The sequence below is a fragment of the Glycine max genome, chromosome 19 (assembly GCF_000004515.6).
Source record: "Glycine max cultivar Williams 82 chromosome 19, Glycine_max_v4.0, whole genome shotgun sequence".
NCBI classification, from domain to species: Eukaryota; Viridiplantae; Streptophyta; class Magnoliopsida; order Fabales; family Fabaceae; genus Glycine; species Glycine max.
The window spans coordinates 34,943,167-34,966,994 of NC_038255.2; the positions used below are offsets into that span (position 1 = coordinate 34,943,167).

A 23,828-nucleotide genomic window follows, 5' to 3' on the forward strand; every position below is an offset into this window, starting at 1 on the left:
GATTTATAATCCGCAAGAAAGAAAATAGGATGCAAGAACAATTAATGGATATTTCATTGGTTATCTAAAAAAGTCAAAGGGGTATATGTTTTATCGTCCTAATCATATGAGAATTGTCAAAATTGGAAATGTAAGGTTCATTGAAAATGGTGAAATTAGTGAGAGTACAGTTTCACAAGATGTGGAAATTAAAGAAGTTAGAGTGTAATTCCTTTTAACTTATGCCTCTAGTAGTAAGTTGATTGCTCCTTCAATTATTGTTCCAAACAACAATGAAGAAGAACAACACAATAATGAGCCCATGATACATAATGAACCTATTGTGGAAGAACCACAAGAAGTAACATTAAGGAGGTCTCAAAGAGAAAGGAGATCAGCTATTTCAAATGACTATATGGTATACCTACATGAACCAGAAACAGACTTAAGCATTAATGATAATGATCAAATTTTGTTTTCACAAGTTGTAAGCTATGATAATTTAGATGCCATGAAAGAAGAGCTAAACTCCATGGAACATAATAGTGTTCGGGACCTCGTACATTTCCCAAAGGGTTGTAAGAAAGTTGGTTGTAAGTGGGTCTTCAAGACTAAACATGACTCTCATGGAAACCTTGAACGTTACAAGGCTAGACTTGTTGCTAAGAGATTTACTCATAAAGATGAGATTGTTTATAAAGAGACATTTTCACCGATCTCACGAAAGAATTCTTTCAAGATTATCATGACATTGAAGTACTTTGTAGTGAAGGTAGAAGTTCAAAAACAAAAAGTGTCAATAGAACACATTAGCAAAAACCTTATGATAGTTAACCCTCTGACAAAGGGAGACATTTATAGAGCATGTTGAAAATATGAGCATTATTGTTATTGATGACCATTAAGTGTAATTTACCTTATGCATTTTACTAACACTCAGAGCTAATTTATGATATCTTTCTAATTATCTATTCTCTATGTTTGCATGCATACTTGTACTAGAGTAATGTTAACGGGTTTTGTCTTGAATAAATACATTATGTTAGACCAATTATGTACTCCTAACTAATGGTCATATTAAGACGAAGGATAATTTGTAGTACATGAAAGAGACTATGAGAATTAAGTGATGTACAACCATCATGACTCAAATTGGTTTCTATTCTTAATCATGAAATTTTGATGTACCCAATGTATAGAATGATTTAGTCATTTTATTGCACATTATGTTAGTTTAATCTATTTATTTATTTAGTTCATAATGTTTGGTAATGTCATATGAGCCAAGTGGGAGAATGTAATAATTAATGTTACATATGAGAAGCATGTGACTTATGTAGAGAATAATAAATAAATAAATAATAATTAAGGCTAAATTGTAATTGAGTTAAATTAGAGCAGTTTTTGTGGCACCCTCTACCCCTCACATATATACTAATAAAGGAATAAAAATTCAAATATTAATTAAAAGTATTTTTAAATACTAGTCTTTCAAAGGGGTAAAAGGCTCACATTCACTTTCTTCTACATCATATTCAAACTTGTCCAAATAAATAATAAAGTCATCGTGGCTCAAACAAGGACATTTAAGACTTCATACAATTAATATAAAACCCTATACCCCAATGTCACATTCTATCAGATCGTTGTGTTCCGACGTCCTTCAACACAAGGTTCCTTAAAGCAATTCACCTAGTCATCTGCTCCCCCGAACACAAAGTTCAAGATCATCACAAGATCCAAACGCAAACAACACATAGGGATTGAATTATCATATTCCTAACTAATGGAGAGAAACAAAATAACATGTAGGTATAAATATCATATAAACAAAATACAACTTATTTAAGCATCACTCACATTATTTCACCACTTTGTCGCACAACATTACATCGCAACACCACACGTCTCATTCATTTTCACAACATTCACGTATTCAAGGATCAACACACAATATCACCAAGTCAATCAATATCGATCAATATACAAGCGTTATGCAACATATACACTAAGAATCAATCTTATATGCAATCTGGTACCATGTCAGTGAAAAACCTCGTCGGGCACCTAGGAGTACATGACAAGACAAACCACACACTAGCAAGTCAGGTCATTCTCACTAGGTAAGATCATAGGGAGACCAGTCAGGGTCACAATGTTTTGCGAGAATGCCCCAACCATATGGGATCAACATAGGCTTAAAGGAGCTCTCAAACCGGGTAACCCCCAAGGCTTACACTCCGAAGAGTCCGTCAAGGCCTCTCCCTCCTAATTCAGGTCCAACCCAGAAAATATTTTTGCACACAGACTCTATTTATGAACTGTACAAAACACACGACTCCTCAATTGTTCTCAAAATAGTTTTAACTCGTTGCCCTCTAAGGGTCTTAGCATTAACTCGTCGCCCTTGAAGGGACTTAGCATCAACTCGTCGCCCTTAAAGGGACTTAACATTAACTCTTCACCCTTAAAGGGTCTTATAGTGGTGTGATTATACAATTTATAGTTCACAACTCTGTTAGACAAGTGGCCTCAGATATCTTAAGAAGGAGGGGTTGAATTAAGATATCCCAAACTACTTCCCCAATTAGAAATCTATTTCACTTTTTATTCAAGTTATGAATTCCCTTAATGACAATCTTCTTAAATATTGATTCAAATAAAACAATTTGAATATGAATATAAACAATAATAAATAAAGGAGATTAAGGGAAGAGAAAGTGCAAACTCATATTTATACTGGTTCGGCCACACCCTTGTGCCTACGTCCAGTCCCCAAGCAACCCGCTTGAGAGTTCCACTACCTTGTAAATTCCTTTTACAAGTTCTAAACACACAAGGACAATCCTTCCTTTGTGTTTAGAATTCCTTTAAACAAGAGACTCACAGTCTCTTAATCCCTTAGAGAATGAGAAGAAGAAGAAGAATAAATCTCTCTAGAAAGAGATGGATTTTACAGATTGAGCACTCAAATAATTCCTTAATGAATTGCAATTGAATTGGCCAAGGAATTCTTAAGAGGATAAAATGATTTTTGCTCTTTGAGAGGATAAACACTTGTTGTTCTGAAAAACTCTCTAAGCAAATTCGTGTTTAAGTCACATATATATAGACCATTAGTGGTCATGAATAAAGCCTTTGAAAAGTTGTGACTCTTAAAATTATTTTTCTGAAAATCCTGTATGGTAATCGATTACAATAATTGTGTAATCGACTATAGCTTTTAAAATTTGAATTAAAACGTTTACTAACTGCTGGTAATCGATTACCAAAATTGTGTAATCAATTACACAGTCTAAAATTTCGAATTCAAATTTTAGTAGCTGTTATAAAATATATTTGGCCACTGGTAATCGATTACATCCTCTGGTAATCGATTACCAGAGAGTAAAACCTTTGAAAAATACTTTTTAATTTAAATTGGCCAAACCTTTTGCTAATTCAATTAGGAATTCCCTTCCTAATATACTAGTGATCATCTTGATGCTGTGACTTGTAATCTTGAAGTATTGTCTTGAATTTAATCTTGAAAAGCCCATTTACATCAATTGCATCATATCATCATGATCATCATCAAAACATCAAAGCAATTGCATCTACAATCTCCCCCTTTTTGATGATGACAATACAATACCTGAAATCAAGATTCAAGCAAGCAACAAACAATTGTATATAGATAAAATGTGCGTTTCTACAACCAACCTTTTCTCCCCCTTTGGCAACATCAAAAAGCCAAAGAACTAGGGAATCAATACAAACATAATAATGGAGTAGAAAGATATAAATAGAAGAGTATAAAGCATAACCATCCAAACTCACAAACAAGAAATAATCAAACCAGAATCCAAATAACTCAAAATGTCAACAACCACATAATGTCAAAGCAGAAAAGTCTGAAATCTAAATATCACAAGATAAATAAGCAAAGTACTTAACGTAATAATGAAACTCTAAGAAACTTAATCAGCCAAAATACACGGCTTATAAAAACTAAAAACTAAGTAGAGGAGGTGGTGGTGGAAGATCGAAACTCTGACAATGTATCCGACATCCTCTTCAAGCTGTGTGAGGCGAATGTCTATACCGGCAAAGCATGTATCTAACGAGTCGAAGCGGTCACCAACATAAGAACGAAGACCCCGTAATTCGGAGAGGACTTCATTCATGAGTGCGAAATCTTCACGTTGAGGGGAGGTGATGGAGTACGTTCATCTTGAGGAGGGAGTGCATCCTTCTTCAGCCATTGACCATTCCGATCTTTACGGTACCCAAAGGAGGTCACTGCACCAGCACCAATTGCAAAGGAACGCTTGACTTGAACAAAGGGTTCATCATCAAGCGGAATTTGAAAATGACGCAAAAACAGAGTAATCAAATGTGGATAAGGAAGAGGTGCATTGGCCCGTAATGCCTTATGCATTCGGTACCGAACCAAATGGGCCCAGTCGATCTAACGACCGGTAAGAAAAGCCCACATAAGAATCAAATCCTCCTCAGAGGCTTGTGCTAAATTTGAAGATCGAGGAAGCAAAATCCTAACAATGATATAGTGCATGATGCGATTATCAAATGTTAATGACCCAGCCAGCAATCTACCGGTCATTTCAGCTTGATCATTGCAGACCATGTGACGAGCATCATGACTCGAATAATCGAATTTCCAGTCATCAACAATGGTGCCCTCAAAAGGTGCACCTTGACTGGGTAAATGAGTCAAAGAAAAGAATAGTGACTGATCAATGACCATCGAAATACCATGCACCTCAGAATAATAATGTCATCCTGAATTTTTAAATTGCAGTAGAAGACCTTACAAGTTCAGGATAATATGGCAATTTTAATGACATGAAATCAACAAGACCAGAATTTTGAAATACTTGATAGCAATCAAACGTTTCATCATTAAAGAATTCTATGTCTAGGTACTTAGGGTCTAAGATTATTCTAGAAGAAAACTGAGAAAGGTACCGTAGACGCTGATCATCGGATGAAAACAATGTTGATGATCTTGGAGATGTCAAGAAGGATGAATAGGTGTTGTGGGTACTCCGGATGGGCCGTGCGGCGATGGGCAGCAGCAGCACGGTGGAGGATGATCCCTTTCTCTTCTTTGATGGCTCTGCCATTTGATGAAGTTTTTGTGGATTTTGATCGGTGGAAGTGAAAGAGGAGTGAAAAAGAGGAAGATTGGGCTTTACGGGACGTGATTTGGTGAAGAATTGAGTGAGATCGAAGATTTGAAGTTTAGGTATGGAGGAAAACGTGGAGGAGCTTTGGCTGCGCAGCAGCTCTGATTTCGTGAGTATTTATAGAAGATGAGTATTGTAATCGATTACAGGTATTGGTAATCGATTACAGGCCAATAAGCCTACTGGTAATCGATTACAGGATGTTGTAATCGATTACAGACTGCCTGTTCATGTGTAATCGATTACACTGGATGGTAATCGATTACCAGAGCCTATCCTAGGCTAGTTTCTTAAGAGAATATCTATTTTATGCTAAATACATCCTATATGATAATTTTCACTACTAATACACTAAATTCAATCATTCAATTATTATATACACAAGAAATATAAATTCTATCATAAAAACAAGAATTCAAACAAGATCAAACAAAATAATCTACAACAAAATAAGAGTAAATCAATCAATCAATCAATCAATCAACAATCCCTATTTTTCTAAATCTCTTACATCTAAGAGACCTAATTCTCTTCTAATAGAGAAGAACACTTCCTTGGGGAGAGGTTTAGTGAAAATATCAGCAAGTTGATTCTTAGATCAACAAATTCTAATACACAATCTCCCTTTAGGACATGATCTCTAAGAAAGTGGTGTCTAATCTCTATATGTTTAGTTCTAGAATGTTGAACTGGGTTTTTGGATAGATTTATGGCACTAGTATTATCACACTTAATAGGTATGGATCAAGAATGATGCCATAGTCAGATAATTGTTGCTTCATCCATAAAATCTGTGCACAACAACTACCGGCAGAGATATACTCCGCTTCAGCAGTAGATAAAGCAACACTTTTTGTTTCTTACTATGCCATGAACAAGAGCCATCCAATGAATTGACAAGTTCCACTTGTACTTTTTCTATCAGTTTTAGATCCGGCAAAATCAGAATCAAATATCCTATTAAGTTACATGTTGAATTCTTAGGATACCATAATCCTAAATTGATTGTCCTAATAGATATCTCATGATTCTCTTTACTGCACTTAAATGTGATTGTTTGGGTTGGATTGAAACCTAGCACACATGCATACACTAAACATAATATCAGGTCTACTAGCAGATAAATAAAGAAGAGATCCGATCATACCTCGATATTTTTTATGTTATAGACTGACCAGATTCATCTTTATCTAAGTAACAATTAGTGCTCATGGTGTAGACATGTGTTTTGCACTATCCATCCCAAATCTTTTGATCAATTCCTTGCAGTACTTGGATTGATTGATGAATATACCTTCTTGAGTTTGCTTGATTTGTAATCCCAGAAAGTACTTTAGTTCTCCCATCATTGACATTTCAAATTCACTTTGCATATCAAGGGAAAACTCCTTGCACAATGAATCATTAGTGGATCCAAAAATTATATCATCAACATATATTTGAACCAACAAAATATCATTATGCTTTCTCTTTATGAACAATGTGGTATCCACTTTACCTCTAGAAATTCTTTTTCTAGAAGAAAATTGCTTAACGTTCATACCAGCCCTAGGGGCTTGTTTCAAACCATAAAGAGCCTTTTGTAATTTATAAACATGGTTTGGTTTATCAGGAATTTCAAAACCAGGGGGTTGTTCAACATATACCTCTTCTTGAATTAACCATTTAGAAAGGCACTCTTAACATCCATTTGATAAAGTTTAAAATCCATTATGGATGCATATGCCAAAGCATTCTAATGGCTTCTAATCTTGCAACAGGAGCATATGTTTCTTCATAGTCTATCCTTCTTCTTGATTATACCCTTTTGCTACTAACCTGCTTTATTTCTAATAATTATACCATGTTCATCTAATTTATTTCTAAAAACCCATTTTGTTCCTATGACAGGATAATTTTCAGGTTTTTCTACTAATTTCCACACATTGTTTCTTTCAAATTGGTTCAGTTCTTCTTGCATGGCAATGATCCATTATCATCTACTATGGCTTCTTTTATATTTTTAGGTTCAATCATAGATACAAAAGCCATATTATTGCATAAATCTTTAAGAGAATGTCTAGTTGTTACCCCTTTTGAGATATCACCAATAATGTTGTCGAGGGGATGATCTCTTGAAGCTTTCCATTCTCTTGGAAGTTCATCATTGGATTTGACTTCTTCTGGAGGATCTTCATTGTTTCCTTTTCATTTCCTTTGGAATCTTGTTCATGAATATTCATATGTTCTAAAGAATCTGCAATATCATCTAGCATATTCTTTCTTGACAAGATAGCATTAGATTCATCAAAGGTAACATGAATGGATTCCTCATATTCATAGTTCTTTATTATATATCTATATGCTTTGCTTTGTAATGAATATCCAAGAAAAATGCCTTCATCAGATTTTGCATCAAATTTTCCTAGATTATCTTTACCATTATTAAGCACAAAGCATTGCAACCAAAAACATGTAGATGAGAAATATTAGGTTTTCTACCATTAAATAACTCATATGGGGTTTTCTTTAAAATAGGTCTTATTAAGGCCTATTCATGATGTAACATGCAGTATTGACGCTTCAGCCCAAAAATACTTTGGAAGAAAAGTATCATTTAATAAAGTTCTTGCAATTTCTTCCAATGACCTATTTTTCCTCTCAACAACTCCATTTTGTTGAGGGGTTCTTGGTGCAGAAAAATTATGTTCAATACCATGTTCATCACAAAATAATTCAAAATCTTTATTTTCAAATTCACCCCCATGATCACTTCTAATGGATGCAATCTTGAGATTTTTCTTGTTTTGTATGACTTTAGCAAGTTTCCTAAATGCTTGGAATGAATCACTTTTATGTGTAATAAATAATGTCCAAGTATATCTAGAGAAATCATCAACTATAACTAAAGCATAGTAATTTCCTTCCAAAACTCATGGTTCTAGATGGACCAAATAGATCCATATGCAATAACTGTAAGGGTTGAGTGGTTGAAACAATATTTTTAGGTTTGAATGAGACTCTTGTTTGTTTGCCCTTTCGACATTCATCGCATAATTTATCTTTTTCAAATTTCAATTTAGGCAAACCAATTACTAAATCTTTTGAAATTAATATATTTAAGTGATCCATGTTTATGTGAGCAATTCTTTTATGCCATAACCATGGATCATCATCTTTACTAAGAAAGCAATGATTGTTTTCTTGTTTTATTCTTAAGTCTATCATGTAAACATTATTGATTCTATGTCCTACATGCTTTATATTAATGTCATGCTTATGTTCTATAAGACATTTCTGAGAATCAAATGATACTAGATAGCCATTGTCGCATAGTTGACTAACGCTAAGCAGGCTATGCTTAAGTCCTTCAACAAGTAGAACATTTTCAATGGAGTTTGAAGAATTTGTACCTATTTTACCCACTCCAAGAATTCTACCTTTGTTGTTGTCACCATATGTTACATGCCCGCTTTTCTTTGGAGAGATATGTGTAAAATTTGATGCATCTCCAGTCATATGTCTTGAGCATCCGCTATCTATGTACCACTTCTTTCTCAAAGATACCTGCATAATTAAGTTTTTGACTTAGGTACCCAAATTTTATTGGGTCCTTGCATGTTAGTATAAACTGAGGATCCTTTTGGGACCCATATCATTTTAATGTTACTGTAATTTTTCTTGAAGTAGCAAGTTGATATGTCATGTCCTCTTCTTCCACAGTAAAAACAAGTGATAGAATTAGAATTACATTTTTGTGTGGAAGGGGAAAAGTTTTTATGAAACTTTTATTGTTTATCAGATTTATACCCTAGTCCATTTTTATTAGACACATATCTTTGTTTACTTAATATAACATCTAAATTATTTTTACTATATGAAAATTTTGCAAGTGAATTTTTCAACTCTTTAATTTCTTTTACATATTTATCACAACAACTACAAGAATCTGATATTTTCTTGTCAGAAATAGTGGAGATATTAACTTTTTCATTTGTTTTAGAAATTGAGACTTCATTTCTAAGAAGATCTAATTCTTTGTTTAATTTCGAAATTTCATTTTCTAAATTTGAAATTGTTTTCTTTGAAGATGAAATTAATTTTGCAAGTTTAATTGACTCTTTATGCAGATCAGCAAATGCATCTTGCAATTCATCAAAAGAAATAGATAAGTTATTCAAAGATGTTACCTCTTCATCACTTTCGTAACTTTTAGCCATAAGGCAGAGATTTATCTCTTCATTTTCAGAATCTTCAGAAGATTCCATATCATTTTCATCCCATGTGATGTATGCTTTCTTCAGTTTCTTTTCACTATGATTTTTCTTTTCAGATTTTTCCATCTTTTTCTTGAAGATGGGACAATCAACCCTCAGATGTCCAGGTTGATTGCATTCAAAGCATTTTAGAGTAGAGGATGAATTTTCTGTCCTTCTCTTTGATTTAAAATTGGGTCGCCTCTGATTTCCTCTTACTTTAAGAAACTTGTTGAATCTTCTTACAAAGAAACTTAGATCATCATCATCATCTGGATCATTATCCTGATCACTTTCTTCTTGAATTGAAGATGATGCTTTAAGAGCAATTCCTTTCTTTTTCTTGTCATTTTCTTCATGTTGGTGTAATCTCAATAATTCCATCTCGTGTTCCTGCAACTTTCCAAATAGAGTGGCAAAGGACATGTTAGACAAATCTCTTGATTCAGAAATAGCCGTTACTTTGGGTTGTCATTCTCTACTTAAACATCTTAACACCTTGTTTATGAGATCCTCATTTTTAAATTCTTTTCCTAAGGCTGCTAGATGATTTACTATATGTGTAAATCTCTTTTGCATGCTTTGAATATTTTCATTTGCATTCATTCTAAATAATTCATACTCATGAGTTAGTGCATTTATCCTAGATCTTTTAACATCTGTAGTTCCTTCATGTGTTAATTGAAGAGTGTCCCACATTTCCTTAGCACTCTTACAATTTGAAACCCTGAAATATTCATCCATTCCCAGGGCAGATGTTATTATATTTTTGGCTTTTAAGTTGTATTGTACTCGTTTTCTATCCTCTTCAGACCATCTATCTCTAGGTTTTTCTATAGTTATGCTTTCACTTGATGAACTACCATCTATTGAAACTCTTTCTACTGTGATGGGTATATAAGGCCCTATTTCTATGGCTTCCCAAATATTTAGATCTATTGCCTCAATAAAAATTTACATTCGGGTTTTCCAGTAGTGGTAACCCTCTGTATTAAAGATTGGAGGTCTATTGATAGAATTCCCTTCTGGAAATAAGGAATTTGCTGAGACCATCTTTTTCTTGAAGCTTCTAAACTTTATACAAGAATGAAGCTCTGATACCACTTGTTAGACAAGTGGCCTCAGATATCTTAAGAAGGGGGGGTTGAATTAAGATATCCCAAACTACTTCCCCAATTAGAAATCTATTTCACTTTTTATTCAAGTTATGAATTCCCTTAATGACAATCTTCTTAAATATTGATTCAAATAAAACAATTTGAATATGAATATAAAGCAATAATAAATAAAGGAGATTAAGGGAAGAGAAAGTGCAAACTCATATTTATACTGGTTCGGCCACACCCTTGTGCCTACGTCCGGTCCCCAAGCAACCCGCTTGAGAGTTCCACTATCTTGTAAATTCCTTTTACAAGTTCTAAACACACAAGGACAATCCTTCCTTTGTCTTTAGAATTCCTTTACAACAAGAGACTCACAGTCTCTTAATCCCTTAGAGAATGAGAAGAAGAAGAAGAATAAATCTCTCTAGAAAGAGATGGATTTTTACAGATTGAGCACTCAAATAATTCCTTAATGAATTATAATTGAATTGGCCAAGGAATTCTTAAGAGGATAAAATGATTTTTGCTCTTTGAGAGGATAAACACTTGTTCTGAAAAACTCTCTAAGCAAATTCGTGTTTAAGTCACATATATATAGACCATTGGTGGTCATGAATAAAGCCTTTGAAAAGTTGTGACTCTTAAAATTATTTTTCTGAAAATCTTGTCTGGTAATCGATTACAATAATTGTGTAATCGATTACAGCTTTTAAAATTTGAATTAAAACGTTTACTAACTGCTGGTAATCGATTACCAAAATTGTGTAATCGATTACACAATCTAAAATTTCGAATTCAAATTTTAGTAGCTGTTATAAAATATATTTGGCCACTGGTAATCGATTACATCCTCTGGTAATCGATTACCAGAGAGTAAAACCTTTGAAAAACACTTTTTAATTTAAATTGGCCAAACCTTTTGCTAATTCAATTAGGAATTCCCTTCCTAATATACTAGTGATCATCTTGATGTTGTGACTTGTAATCTTGAAGTATTGTCTTGAATTTAATCTTGAAAAGCCCATTTACATCAATTGCATCATATCATCATGATCATCATCAAAACATCAAAAGCAATTGCATCTACAAACTCAATGCACACAACATCTCAATCACATACATACTCAATTTATCTCATACACTCGATCTCAATCACAATGGTACAATCTTAATTTAACACGTTATCACACCTCATGAATCATATACACTTTACCTATGAACTATGCAATACACATAACTATTCAATTGTTTTCAAAATCATTTTAACTCGTCGGGTTCCCACAGTGGATCCCATCACAATACTGGTCGCCCTTAAAGGGTCTTACAATTATATGTTTGCACAGTTCATAGCTCACAACTCAATACACACATCTCAATACACATTTATATCACCATTCATCAAAGGTTCAATTTATTACATACTCACAATTTAAATCACCATTTCACAATTTCAATATAACAATTTTTACAAAAGGTTTATCACAACTTATAATCCCTTAAATAATTTCACACAGTTATACCAAAATCAATTAATAGAAATCATGGGTTAAAACACAAAAACATCAATTGGTACGTAAAACACAAAAATATTGTATTTATAATAGTAAGGAAAAATTATAATTAAAAAAAATCCCAAAATAAACCCCAATTTAATCCTCTAAGGATCCCTATGTTGTGATTTAATTCCAAATATAGGGATTCAATCAATCTACTTTCATTCTAGCAGACAATCATTGATCCTAACCACATGCTTTCTATTCATGTATAGAGGAATTACTATACAGAGATGAGTAGAATCCCTTTGTGTTCCCATACTCAAAATCATGATGAAAACTATATGTGAAAATGTATCTGGATTAGCCATAATGGAATGATGATGATGAAAGGTTGTCAGAAAATTGGGTTTTGTGATCTTCCAATTGTAGAGAGCCCTTATCTTTCCTTCTCTGGATTTTTCTCTTCTGACGGGGATGAAGAGAAACTGTACGCGTTGTGGTGTGTTAAGTTGCGCTCTACAAATGGGGACCATAACCCCTTATATTGGTAACTATCATTAGTTACTCCACATTTGATAATTATAATTTGGCCCCTCATCAAATTATAATATCACCAGTATCTACACAATTATCCTTTCATGACAAATATGCCCTTAACCATACTTTTATATTGATTAGACCACTTTAATATTCTGGCTAATTATATAACGACCCTAACTCATTCAATTATGTGATATATATATATATATATATATATATATATATATATATATATATATATATATATATATATATATATATATCTTTACAATCCTTATATATGTGTTAGACTTTATGAGCTCAAAATTTGCAATTTCATGCCTTGAGCATATTCCAAAAATCTTGTCCATTGATTACATCCGCATGTAGAACCAAAGTAGTTTTCATTGTATCAATCACAACTAAACTCATCAATGATTACTAATGCTGACAGAATCAAATGACATAGACTCATCATGAAATGTGTAGCATGAAAATTACGTGAAGGTGGTCTGTACATGTCTATTTTCAATTATTCCTACTTTACCTCAATGAGATCATTTAACAACCTTAATGTACAAAGTGTAATAACTGAATAATAAACCATATTTATATATATAACCAAATATATCCAAAAGTCAATGTATGCATACATAAAATCTAACATAGAACATAAAATACATAAAAGTGACTAACTCCCACAAAACCAAAGATTCCTCGAACTGCAAAACATCCATGTGAGCAACATGCTCATGAAAGACCTTGGGTTGAAGTCCCTTAGTAAGAGGATCTGTTATCATAGAGTTTGTCCCTAAGTGTGCTATGGAAATTTGTCCACTCTATACCCTTTCCTTAACAACTAGGAACTTGATGTTAATATGCTTCAACTTGGTCGAGCTCCTATTGTTGTTAGAATACAATACAGCTGATTTATTGTCACAATATAACTTAAGTGGTCTTTCAATTCCTTCCACAATTTGCATCCCTGTGGCAAAAAATTTTCAGCCCTATTTCATGATTTGATGCCTCATAGCATGCCACAAATTCTGCTGTCATAGTGGATGAAGTAGTAAGGGTTTGCTTGGCACTGCGCCAAGAAACCCCACCACTGGCTAACGTGAAAATGTAACCTGAAGTGGATCTCAAACTATCTAGGCATCCTACAAAATCCGAGTCAGAATACCCAGTGACCTCCAACTGATCTGACCTCTTGTATGTGAGCATATAATACTTTGTTCTTTTCAAATACCTCATAACCCTTTTGGCTGCTTTCCAATGATCCATTCCTGGATTGCTTAAATATCTGCCTAATACCCTAACTATGTATGCTATATTCGGACGCGTACATACTTGGGCATACATCAAACTCCCTACAGCTGATGCATAGGGAATCTTCTGCATTTCCTGAATTTCCAAATTTCCTTTTGGGCACTGTTTGATACTAAACTTGTCTCCCTTAGCAACTGGAGTATCCCCGGATTTACATTCCTGCATGCCAAACCTTTTAAGTACCTTTTCGATATAGCTCTTTTATGATAATCCTAGAATACCCCAAGATCGATCTTGGTGTATCTAAATTCCTAATACAAAGGAAGTGTCACCAAGATCTTTCATTTTGAAATTTCTTGATAGAAATCTCTTGGTTTCGTGCAACATGCCTATATCATTAGTGGCAAGCAGTATGTCATCAACATATAATACCAGGAAAATGTACTTGCTCCCACTGAATTTGTGATACACACAATCATCAACAAGACTCATCTTGAAACCAAGTGAGAGAATTACTTGATGAAATTTGTGGTACCACTGACGAGATGCCTGTTTTAGCCCATAAATGGATTTTGTCAGTTTGCAAACCATATTCTTTGGGTCTCCTAACACAAAGTTTTCTGGTTGCACCATATAAATTGTCTCATCAATGTTGCCATTGAGAAATGTCGTCTTAACAACCATTTGATGAAGCTCCAAATCATAATGTGCAACAAGAGTCATGATTGTCCTAAAAGAGTCTTTCGATGAAACTGGAGAGAAAGTCTCTTTAAAGTCAATCTCTTCCTTTTGGGTATAGCCCTTCACCACAAGACGAGCCTTATACCTCTCCACATTACCTTTGGAATCCCACTTGGTCTTAAATATCCATTTGCAAACAATGGGTTTCACACCTTCTGGTAATGGGACAATTCCCAAACTTTGTTGTCTTGCATAGACTTATACTCCTCATTCATTGCTTCAATCCACTTTTCTGAGTTGGAATCTTGCATGGCTTGATGGAAGTTGACTGGGTCATCTTCCACCATACCATTATTTTCCTCATATTCTTGGAGAAATACCACATAATCATCTGGAATAACACTTCTCATTTCTTTTGTGGATCTCTGGAAAGGTATTGGCTTATGAAGCATAGGTTCTTGAGGATCTTGAGTTTGTTCTTCATGAACGACCAAATTATCTTGAGTGGGGGATTCAATAACAATATCTTGTAGAAGTTCCAAATTTTCTTTATCAAAAGCAACTGTATGAATCAGTTTTGGAATTGTTATCGATTCTTCCTCTAAGACAAAGTCTCTAACCTTATTCTTCCCCCCAAACTCAATATCCTCAAAGAATGTGGCGGTTTCCATATCAAAATTTGTCTAAAATTTGGGGTCATAAAATTTATAGCCCCTGGATCTTTCAGAATAACCAATAAAGTAGTTGCTCATTGTTCGAGAGTCCAATTTCCTTTCATTTGGCTTATAAGGCCTTGTCTCAGTTGGGCATCCCCATACATGAAATTTTTTTACACTAGACTTTCGCCCAACCCAAAGCTCATAAGGTGTTTTGGTAGCTGCCTTGGTTGACACTCTATTTAGAATGTAAGCTGCAGTCTTTAGTGCCTCTCCCCAGAGTGACTATGGTAAGTTAGAATGACAAATCATGCTTCTTTCCATATCCTTAAAGTTCTGTTTCATCTTTCAGCCACACCATTCATGCTAGGTGACCCTGGCATGGTGTACTGTGGGACGATTCCACATTCCTCTAGGTACCTGGCAAAAGGCCCCGGACGTTGTTCACCTAAATCGTCATATCTACCATAGTATTCACCACCACGGTCAGATTTGACACACTTTATTCTTTTGTTTAGTTGATTTTCAATTTCAACTTTAAATGTTTTGAACACATCCAGAGATTGTGACTTTTCATGTATAAGAAACAAGTATGCATATCCGGAGTAATCGTCTATGAATGATATAAAATATTGTTGATCATTCCATGAAGGTGTATGAAATGACCCACAAATGTCTGTATGTATCAATTCCAAGACATCTGGAGCTCTATATGCACCTAATTTCTTGCTTTTGGTCTGTTTACCTTTAATGCATTCAACACAAACATCAAAGCTTGTGAAATCAATGGAATCCAAGATTCCACTTGACACAAGTCGTTCAATTTTGTTCTTAGAAATGTGACCTAAGCGCTTATGCCATAATGCTCCTGAGTTTGTATTATCAATTCTACGCTTAGTACCACGCAATTCTGCATTAAAGGATTCACCATAGGAAGCTACAGTATCAAGTAAATATAGATTATCATTAACCAAGAGTGAACCAGTTCCAACAATATCTGAATTAAAAGACAACCTGAACACATTGTTTCCAAATGAACACAAATAACCCAATTTGTCCAAATAAGAAATTGAAACCAAATTCCGTCTAAATGACGGTACAACAAAAGTGTCTTTCAAATCCAAATAAAAATCAGTACATAATAATAATCTAAAGTGCCTTACAGCTTCCACTTCTACCGATTTACCATCTCCAACATAGATCCATCTTTCAAAATCAATTGGCTTCCGATAGCTTAGGCAACCCTGCATTGAAACACTGATGTTAGTAGTGACACCAGAATCTAACCACCAAGTGTTTCTAGGTATTGAAGCTAAATTGACCTCAGAACAGACCAAAGTAAGAAACATACCCTTCTTTTCACGCCAAACATGATATTTGGTACATTTCTTCTTTACATGTCCAGACTTATTGCAAAAGAAACAGTTGTCACCCTGATTTTGTTTCTTTTGTCCTGGACCCTTAGCAGCTTCATTCTTGGGCTCCTCGGTTCTTTTTCTTTTGCCCTTGTCCTTAGAGGTACTCACAACATGAGCACTTTCGGTCCTTTCTCCTCTTCTTGCACACAGTATGAAATGAGCTCATTAAGAGACCATTTCTCCTTCTAACAGTTATAAGTGATCTTAAACTGACTAAACTGTGAAGGAAGAGAAATCAGCACTAAATGAATAAGCAAGTCTTCTGATAGCTAAAGCTTTAGTGCCTTTATTATGAAGCAATATTTGACATTCCCATAATGTACTCCCTGACATTTCATTTGCCTTGATACTTCATGGAAATCAAGCTCTGAAGGAGAATACTTGTTTCCGCCTTATCGCCTTTTGCAAAGCGCTTTTCAATTTCAACAAGAAAATCTTTGGCACTAGTTATATCATCGGAAACAGTGTCCCTTAAGACCTCAGGAATGTCACGCTTAATGATCATAAGACTCATGCGATTTGAGTGATCCCACTTCTCATGAAGTTTCCTCCTTTGTTCGAAGGTACTAGAATCTGTGGGAGAAGAGGGTTTCTCAATCCTTAATGCAAGGTCTAGATCCATGCAACCAAGAACAATTTGCATGCTTTTTTTCTAGTCCTTAAAATTTGCACCATTAAGAACTGGAACCAAATTCAGATTAGCAGATATAGAAGCAACAACTGAAAAGATCAAAACAAAAATACAATAAGCTCACATAGCATTCATCAATGCATTTAAATAATGGTATATCTCATCACAAGATTTCCAGTGCACCATTAATATCAAGTCTTTGGACAGTGATATTAATTACTAGTGAAATCCTTGTTATAATGTTCAAACATTGATAATAAAAGCATGTCAAATAACAAATCCATCTTTTGATGTGACTTATCATTCACATGCAAAACCTCATAATTATCACATGTTTAACATCACAAGGGTGTATGTAACTTAATTAAATGATAACTTTCCTTTGGGGCAATCATCATTCATATAAATAATCACACACGTCAATATTTAACATTTCTCATGAACAATCTACACAAGAGAGATCACTTTGGTGATATCTTGATTCAATTAGCCCATTTAAATGCTAAATAATTAAAATGATATACCATAACTGAATTCTGAACATTGATGCACCAAATCCAAAATTAAAATGTTTATTGAGTAAATTATTTTAACTTTATTTATTTATTTTAAATTTCAGAAGCCCGTGATTATTATTTTAATATACTGCAGCGGCCTCTAAGAGTAACAACAAACACATAAATGATGCATATAAATTTATATCAAATGCTTTATATCATTGTTCTTCCACACTAATGTGATAATCTTATTTGTTTCCTCAAAACACGGTATCTAATGTGTGTATATTGTTCAACCATCATACATGAATCAAGTATGGGTTGCTCTGATATCAAATGTTGTGATTTAATTCCAAATATAGGGATTCAATCAATCAACCTAATTTCATTCTAGCAGACAATCATTGATCCTAACCACATGCTTTCTATTCATGTATAGAGGAATTAGTGTACAGAGATGAGTAGAATTCCTTTGTGTTCCCATACTCAAAGTCATGATGAAAACTATATGTGGAAGCGTACCTGGATTAGCCATAATGGAATGATGATGATGAAAGGTTGATCAGAAATTTGGATTTTGTGATTTTCCAATTGTAGAGAGCCATTATCTTTCCTTCTCTGGATTTTTCTCTTCTGACGGGGGATGAAGAGAAATTGTACACATTGTGGTGCGTTAAGTTGCGCTCTACAAATGGGGACCATAACCCCTTATATTGGTAAGGGGTCATGTCATCAGTTACCCCATATTTGATAATTATAATTTGACTTCTCATCAAATTATAATATCACTGGTATCTACACAATTATCCTTTCATGACATATATGCCCTTAGCCATACTTTTATATTGATTAGACCACTTTAATATTTTGGCTAATTATATAATGACCCTAACTCATTCAATTATGTGATATATATATATATATATGACCCAAAATTGCTAACACCCTACACATGTTCATTCTAACCCTGATTGTGATAACTCATCCCTTACCTTTAAGCGGGCTCACATGTGTATTGTGACGGTGATAGAGGCATCTTTCCTATGATTCCTCAAGCTTTTCCTCTGATTGCTTTAGTAGAGTTCCCAAACGTCAAAGAGAAGGAGAAGGGATTGAAGCCTCCATTTTGTATTGTATTCGTGCGATTCTGTTTCCTCTCTCCGTGAATATTATTTCGCAAATCCCAACGGTAAAGATGTGCCGAATTGAATCACAACCAACATAACAAAATTTCACGACAATCCAACAGTTAACGAGTTCAGGATCTAGTTTTACCAAGACAGTTTTGGGTTTCTGCGAGAAAAGAAAAGGCTACAATGTGAAGTGTAATTCTCTCAGTCCCGACATGATTTCCAAATTCCCAACGGTGAAAATGTTCAGAATTGAGTTTCAAACCTGTTATTTAAATTTCACAATGATCCAACGGTGAATGAGTCTGAGATCATCATTTTTCTGAGATAGATTTGGTGGTCTATGGAAAAAGAGAGAGTTTTGGGAGGAGAAGAGGGGAAAACGAAATTGAGGGGAAGAGGAGGCATTGTCGGTGTGAAAACTAACCTAACACGTCTCTACTTATACCTAGGGTATTTTCAACTTATTATTTACTCTATTTATTTATACCCTTTTTATTTTCTCTCAAATCATTATTTTAATTAATAAAGTTATTTCTCCTTATTTATTTAATTATAAAAACCTCATTATTATTCTAAAACTCTATTTATTTACAAATAACAATCCTTTTTAAATTAGTTTATAAAAAATAGGATGTTATAGTTGCTAGAGAAAACTATTATTTGATAGGAGTAATGATTATAAAAAGATTAATACCCACTAACGTGAAATAATAAGGTTTCCATCCTGACCGAAAAATATTCTCTCAAAATCCGTAGTCATCGTAGAGAGACAAAAAGAAAAAGAACGAAATCTTATTTCTATCCTCTTTCAAGAAATCAAAACACACTAGAGAGAAGTTGTCTTACTATAGAGAAAGATACACAATATTTATCTATTATTTGTGAGAATCATATATTTAAAGATCCTACTAATTTCTTATAATTACTAATTTCAATAATCCTTAAAATTTACACAAAAGACTATTAAAAAAAGATTGATTAATTACCCTTGTGCACGTCAAAAAGTTCTGCAACACGCAATCCCCTCCAACAAAGATAAATTACATGTTATGATTAGCCAGGTACACTTTTCATACATTGTCCCTTATATGAACAAAATATATTGAGCATAGATAACAAAAAAATAAAATAAAACCTAATAGTAAGTCAAAGTAAACAAACCAAACAACATACCCTCCATTCAACAACCAACAAACTCTAAAACCACTATTAAAACAGCTCCACAACATCTCAAAAAATCCTAAATGTACTCACCAAACCTACGCCAATTACCAACGACAAAACTAACTAATCATAATATTTTCAATTATTCCAAAGCATTACACACAAAAATAAAATAAATCATACCATTTATTAACTGGACAGAAGATTATCATTGGCAACACCTAACCCAACATCCTTATAGCCAACAATCTAGCATTAGTTGCATTATGAACAGCAAAAGTGGCAACTGAGACACCTCTCGATCGGCATCAGCATAGAGCACAATAAATATATGTATTTGTTAGCTAGAAAAGACTATGGCAGTGTTAATTCAATCTTTTTGAAATATCTACAATCTTAGCTTTTTATTTTCTAAAAACCTATATTTACAGATAAAATGGGCCAACGAAACCATGGCAGGAAAAGGTTCGAGAGACTATTAATTTTTACTTAGAGCAACCTCTTTGAATTTAATGTGGATGGTCAGTTCCCATTTAAATTTTGGGGGTTTGCTATTGGTTTCAATTTAGAAAAGTTTGTGCAACATTGTCACCTCACAAAATAACACTTCATAGTGTGGAGAAAGACATACCATATCAAATATCAAAATCCTTAAAATCAAAGGTGTTCCCAAAATGAAAGTTGGACTAACAATCAATATAGTCAGACAAAGATTAATTCAAGCTAAAAAACTTCAGCTAAACAAATGATATAAAACCAAAGACAAGAAAACAATGCAGAGCAAAGGTTTAACATGTTTTATGACACTCCCATACTAAGATATGCACTATCACTATCCAAATATTTCCTCCCACATGATTGACTTGATAAACATTGATCAAATTTAGAATTTAATTCAAAAGAATGTGTCAATGATTAACACCAATCAAATTTAGAACTAATTCAATTTTAGAATTTAATTAAGACTTGATATTTACCTCCTTGGCCTGATGTTTCCACATTTGTTATGATTTTTCCTTATTGTGAAACCTTGCATACCTTAAAAGAGAATTTTATTGGCTGAAGTGTTGGCTTTTGCAAATAGCAAATGACGACACAAAATAGTATTGTCTCCAACCTAAAAATTTTAAGATAATGAAAACTCAATTAGCATAAATGAAAAAAAGAATACTTGTTTTATAACAACACACTTATTTTATAACAGCAACATTCTAACTCATCCACACTGTCTATTAAATCACAATAAACACTTATGCAAACACACTCTGAAACGATATATACAAATACAACAACACCAAATTAATATCGTATCAACTAGAAGTTATATATAGCATATATGAGTCAGAAATAAACTCTAAATTCTATGTATTACAGATTATAAATTATACATGCATATAGATCATGGATATTAGTATATATTGCTCCCTCTAGTTCTTTATATAAGAAGTAAATAACTAATTTGACAATAATTAAAAAATCAAATAAATAATTCGTAGAAATTAATAAAAATAATTGAATTAGTTGGTTTTAATTAATAATGTCATAAGTTTTAATTTTATTTCAAACATATTCTTTAAATTCATTGGTTTAATTAGTGATTACATTCAATATGCTTGAGGAGCTTTATTTCAAATGAAGATTTTGTTAGTGTTAAGTGTAAGTAGTAAGGGCACATTTCACAATGATAAACATAATATACCTTGTTTAAGGGTTGGGTATTGAAAAAGAATAAGGAAGAAAGTCTTTATCACTCTGAGATAGAACTCTCTGATCGAATTAAAAGCTCTTGCTTGTCGTCTAGCGGTATACTTTCATCTACACTACACCTTTACCACTATCAATAAGTGTAACTTGTATTCCTTCGGCTCTTATAAGGGAAAAAAACTTATTCATATTATCTAATAAAATTATTTAATCACATTTAGTTATATTAATCTCAATTAAAAATTATTTTTTTTCAAACTTATGAACTTAGTATAAAAAAAATGAGTCATTAAAACTAAAATTATGAAGGATATTTTAGAGATAATAATATTAAATGAAGTCAATTGAAATTTTCTTATACTTGAAAAAAAATATGATTATTTTCTTATATTTGATATTCTAGGAAATATTGTTAATAGACTAATAAATGCACCACAAATGAGTGTAGGTGTCTCATTAATGGATTTCAGAAAATGAAGGATAAAAAAAACTAGCAATTAATATTATTTTTAGTCTAAAATATAAGAAGAAAAAAATTCTCAATCTTAAATATAAGAAAATTTAAACTAACTTTATCTTATTTAATATTATTCTTTTTAAAATACTCTTCATTTAATTGAGGTGTTAATTTCAATGACTTTTTTTTTTGTGATATCAAGTTTCAAAGACTAAGTTAAGAAAAAAAATTATTTTTTAATTAAAATTGGTGTAATTAAACGTGGTTAACTAACTTTTTTTTTAGTTAACATAAATATTTTTTTTCTTATATTTGGGACCAGAAAAAATACATCTTAAAGTCAGTTTATATTTTTTATAATTAGGACAAAAACGAATATACTCTTATTTCTTCTATATAAAGGATATAGGGAGTCTCAATAATAAGATTATAGATGTGAATTAAAGATTATAAATCATTGGAAAAATATATTTTTTAAAGGTAACCATTTTATTAATAAGTTACATTTTAAAATATTTTAATGATTTTTTTATGCAAAATATTTTAATCTGTTAAAATTAATATATGTCAATACTAATTAATGTGATATGATTGATAGATAATTAATGTAATATGTGAATACTTTCTAAAACATCTGGTAAGAGATTAATTTTCATATTTGTGTTTATGAAAGATGATTGATTGAGATATATTAACTCTTTAAAATGATTTTCATATGTCGAGAGACTTTAACTTTCCATTGGAGACACCTTAGATACACACAAATTAAAATATTTTAATGTATAAGAGAATCTCACTTTTTTTAAAAAATAAATACTATAATGTTAACAGATTAAACTTTTCGAAATATATTTTAATGTATAATGCAAGACAAAAATATTAATTATAAAGTTATATACTTGTCAATATTCAATTTAAAAAAATCAATATTCAATTTGTTCAATAATGATGTTATATATAAGAAAAAAATATATATAATTCATAACCAATTGGTTACTTGTAATTAATGTATAAATTTTAATTTTAGGCAAAAGGAAAAAAAAAATTATTAGGATGCTAAAATTATGTTGTGCATGTTTTTTTTTTTTGCAAATTATATAATTTTTGCATTAAAATTTTTTTCTTCTTAATTCGTTAACAAGACCTTTAATTTTATTTCAAAAGTATTCATAGAATTAAATGATTTATCTTGTAGTTATATTTCATGACCCTACTCATAATTTATTATATCTCATATTTTTCATTCTTTCTCATTCTGTTATAAATTTTGTAATATAAGCAATATTTTTAGTATAAATAAATACTGCTGTATATTTTCTTTTGTCCTTATTTATAAGATTTAAGTTTGAGGAAAAAATCATTTTTATAAAACTTTATTTTAATTATCTTATGTATTAATTATTTTTTAATCAAAATATCTTAAATTATTTCTTTCAAAAATTGAAGAAGTCAATATATTTTTAATAAAGTTAAGAATAAATTTTTAAAAATATTAATTTAATTATAAATAAATTTAATACTAATAATTAAATTAACTATTTTCTTAAACATAAATTAATCAACTATATCTTATAATTATAATTATAATTAGTTGTTAAAAGAATATTTAAAGTATAGGCCACCTCAAATTCAGCACCAAAGTGCAACAGCTTGAGAGACAAATGTGGCACATAAGAGAACAGATTGGGAGAGAAAAA

The 23,828-nt window shown here is 32.3% G+C and overlaps 1 protein-coding gene across 1 annotated transcript; it reads right to left on the bottom strand.

Moving 5' to 3' along the window:
- Positions 1–13,481: 13,481 nt before the first annotated feature.
- LOC121174187 (secreted RxLR effector protein 161-like) lies at positions 13,482–14,513 on the bottom strand. Its single transcript, XM_041012895.1, has 2 exons — positions 14,223–14,513; positions 13,482–14,009 (listed from the first exon to the last, which is right to left on the bottom strand). Exons 1-2 carry the CDS (start codon positions 14,511–14,513, stop codon positions 13,482–13,484), a joined length of 819 nt encoding a protein of 272 aa, XP_040868829.1.
- Between the last annotated feature and the right edge of the window lie 9,315 nt (positions 14,514–23,828).

What these genes read in the sequence shown, in the direction of transcription:
- LOC121174187 (XM_041012895.1), bottom strand. Translation starts at nt 14,513, where the DNA reads ATGACTCTTGTTGCACATTATGATTTGGAGCTTCATCAAATGGTTGTT. An exon ending in GGAGCAAGTACATTTTCCTG is followed by an intron (nt 14,010 to 14,222) that starts GTATTATATGTT and finishes TTTGGCATGCAG; the next exon opens with GAATGTAAATCCGGGGATAC.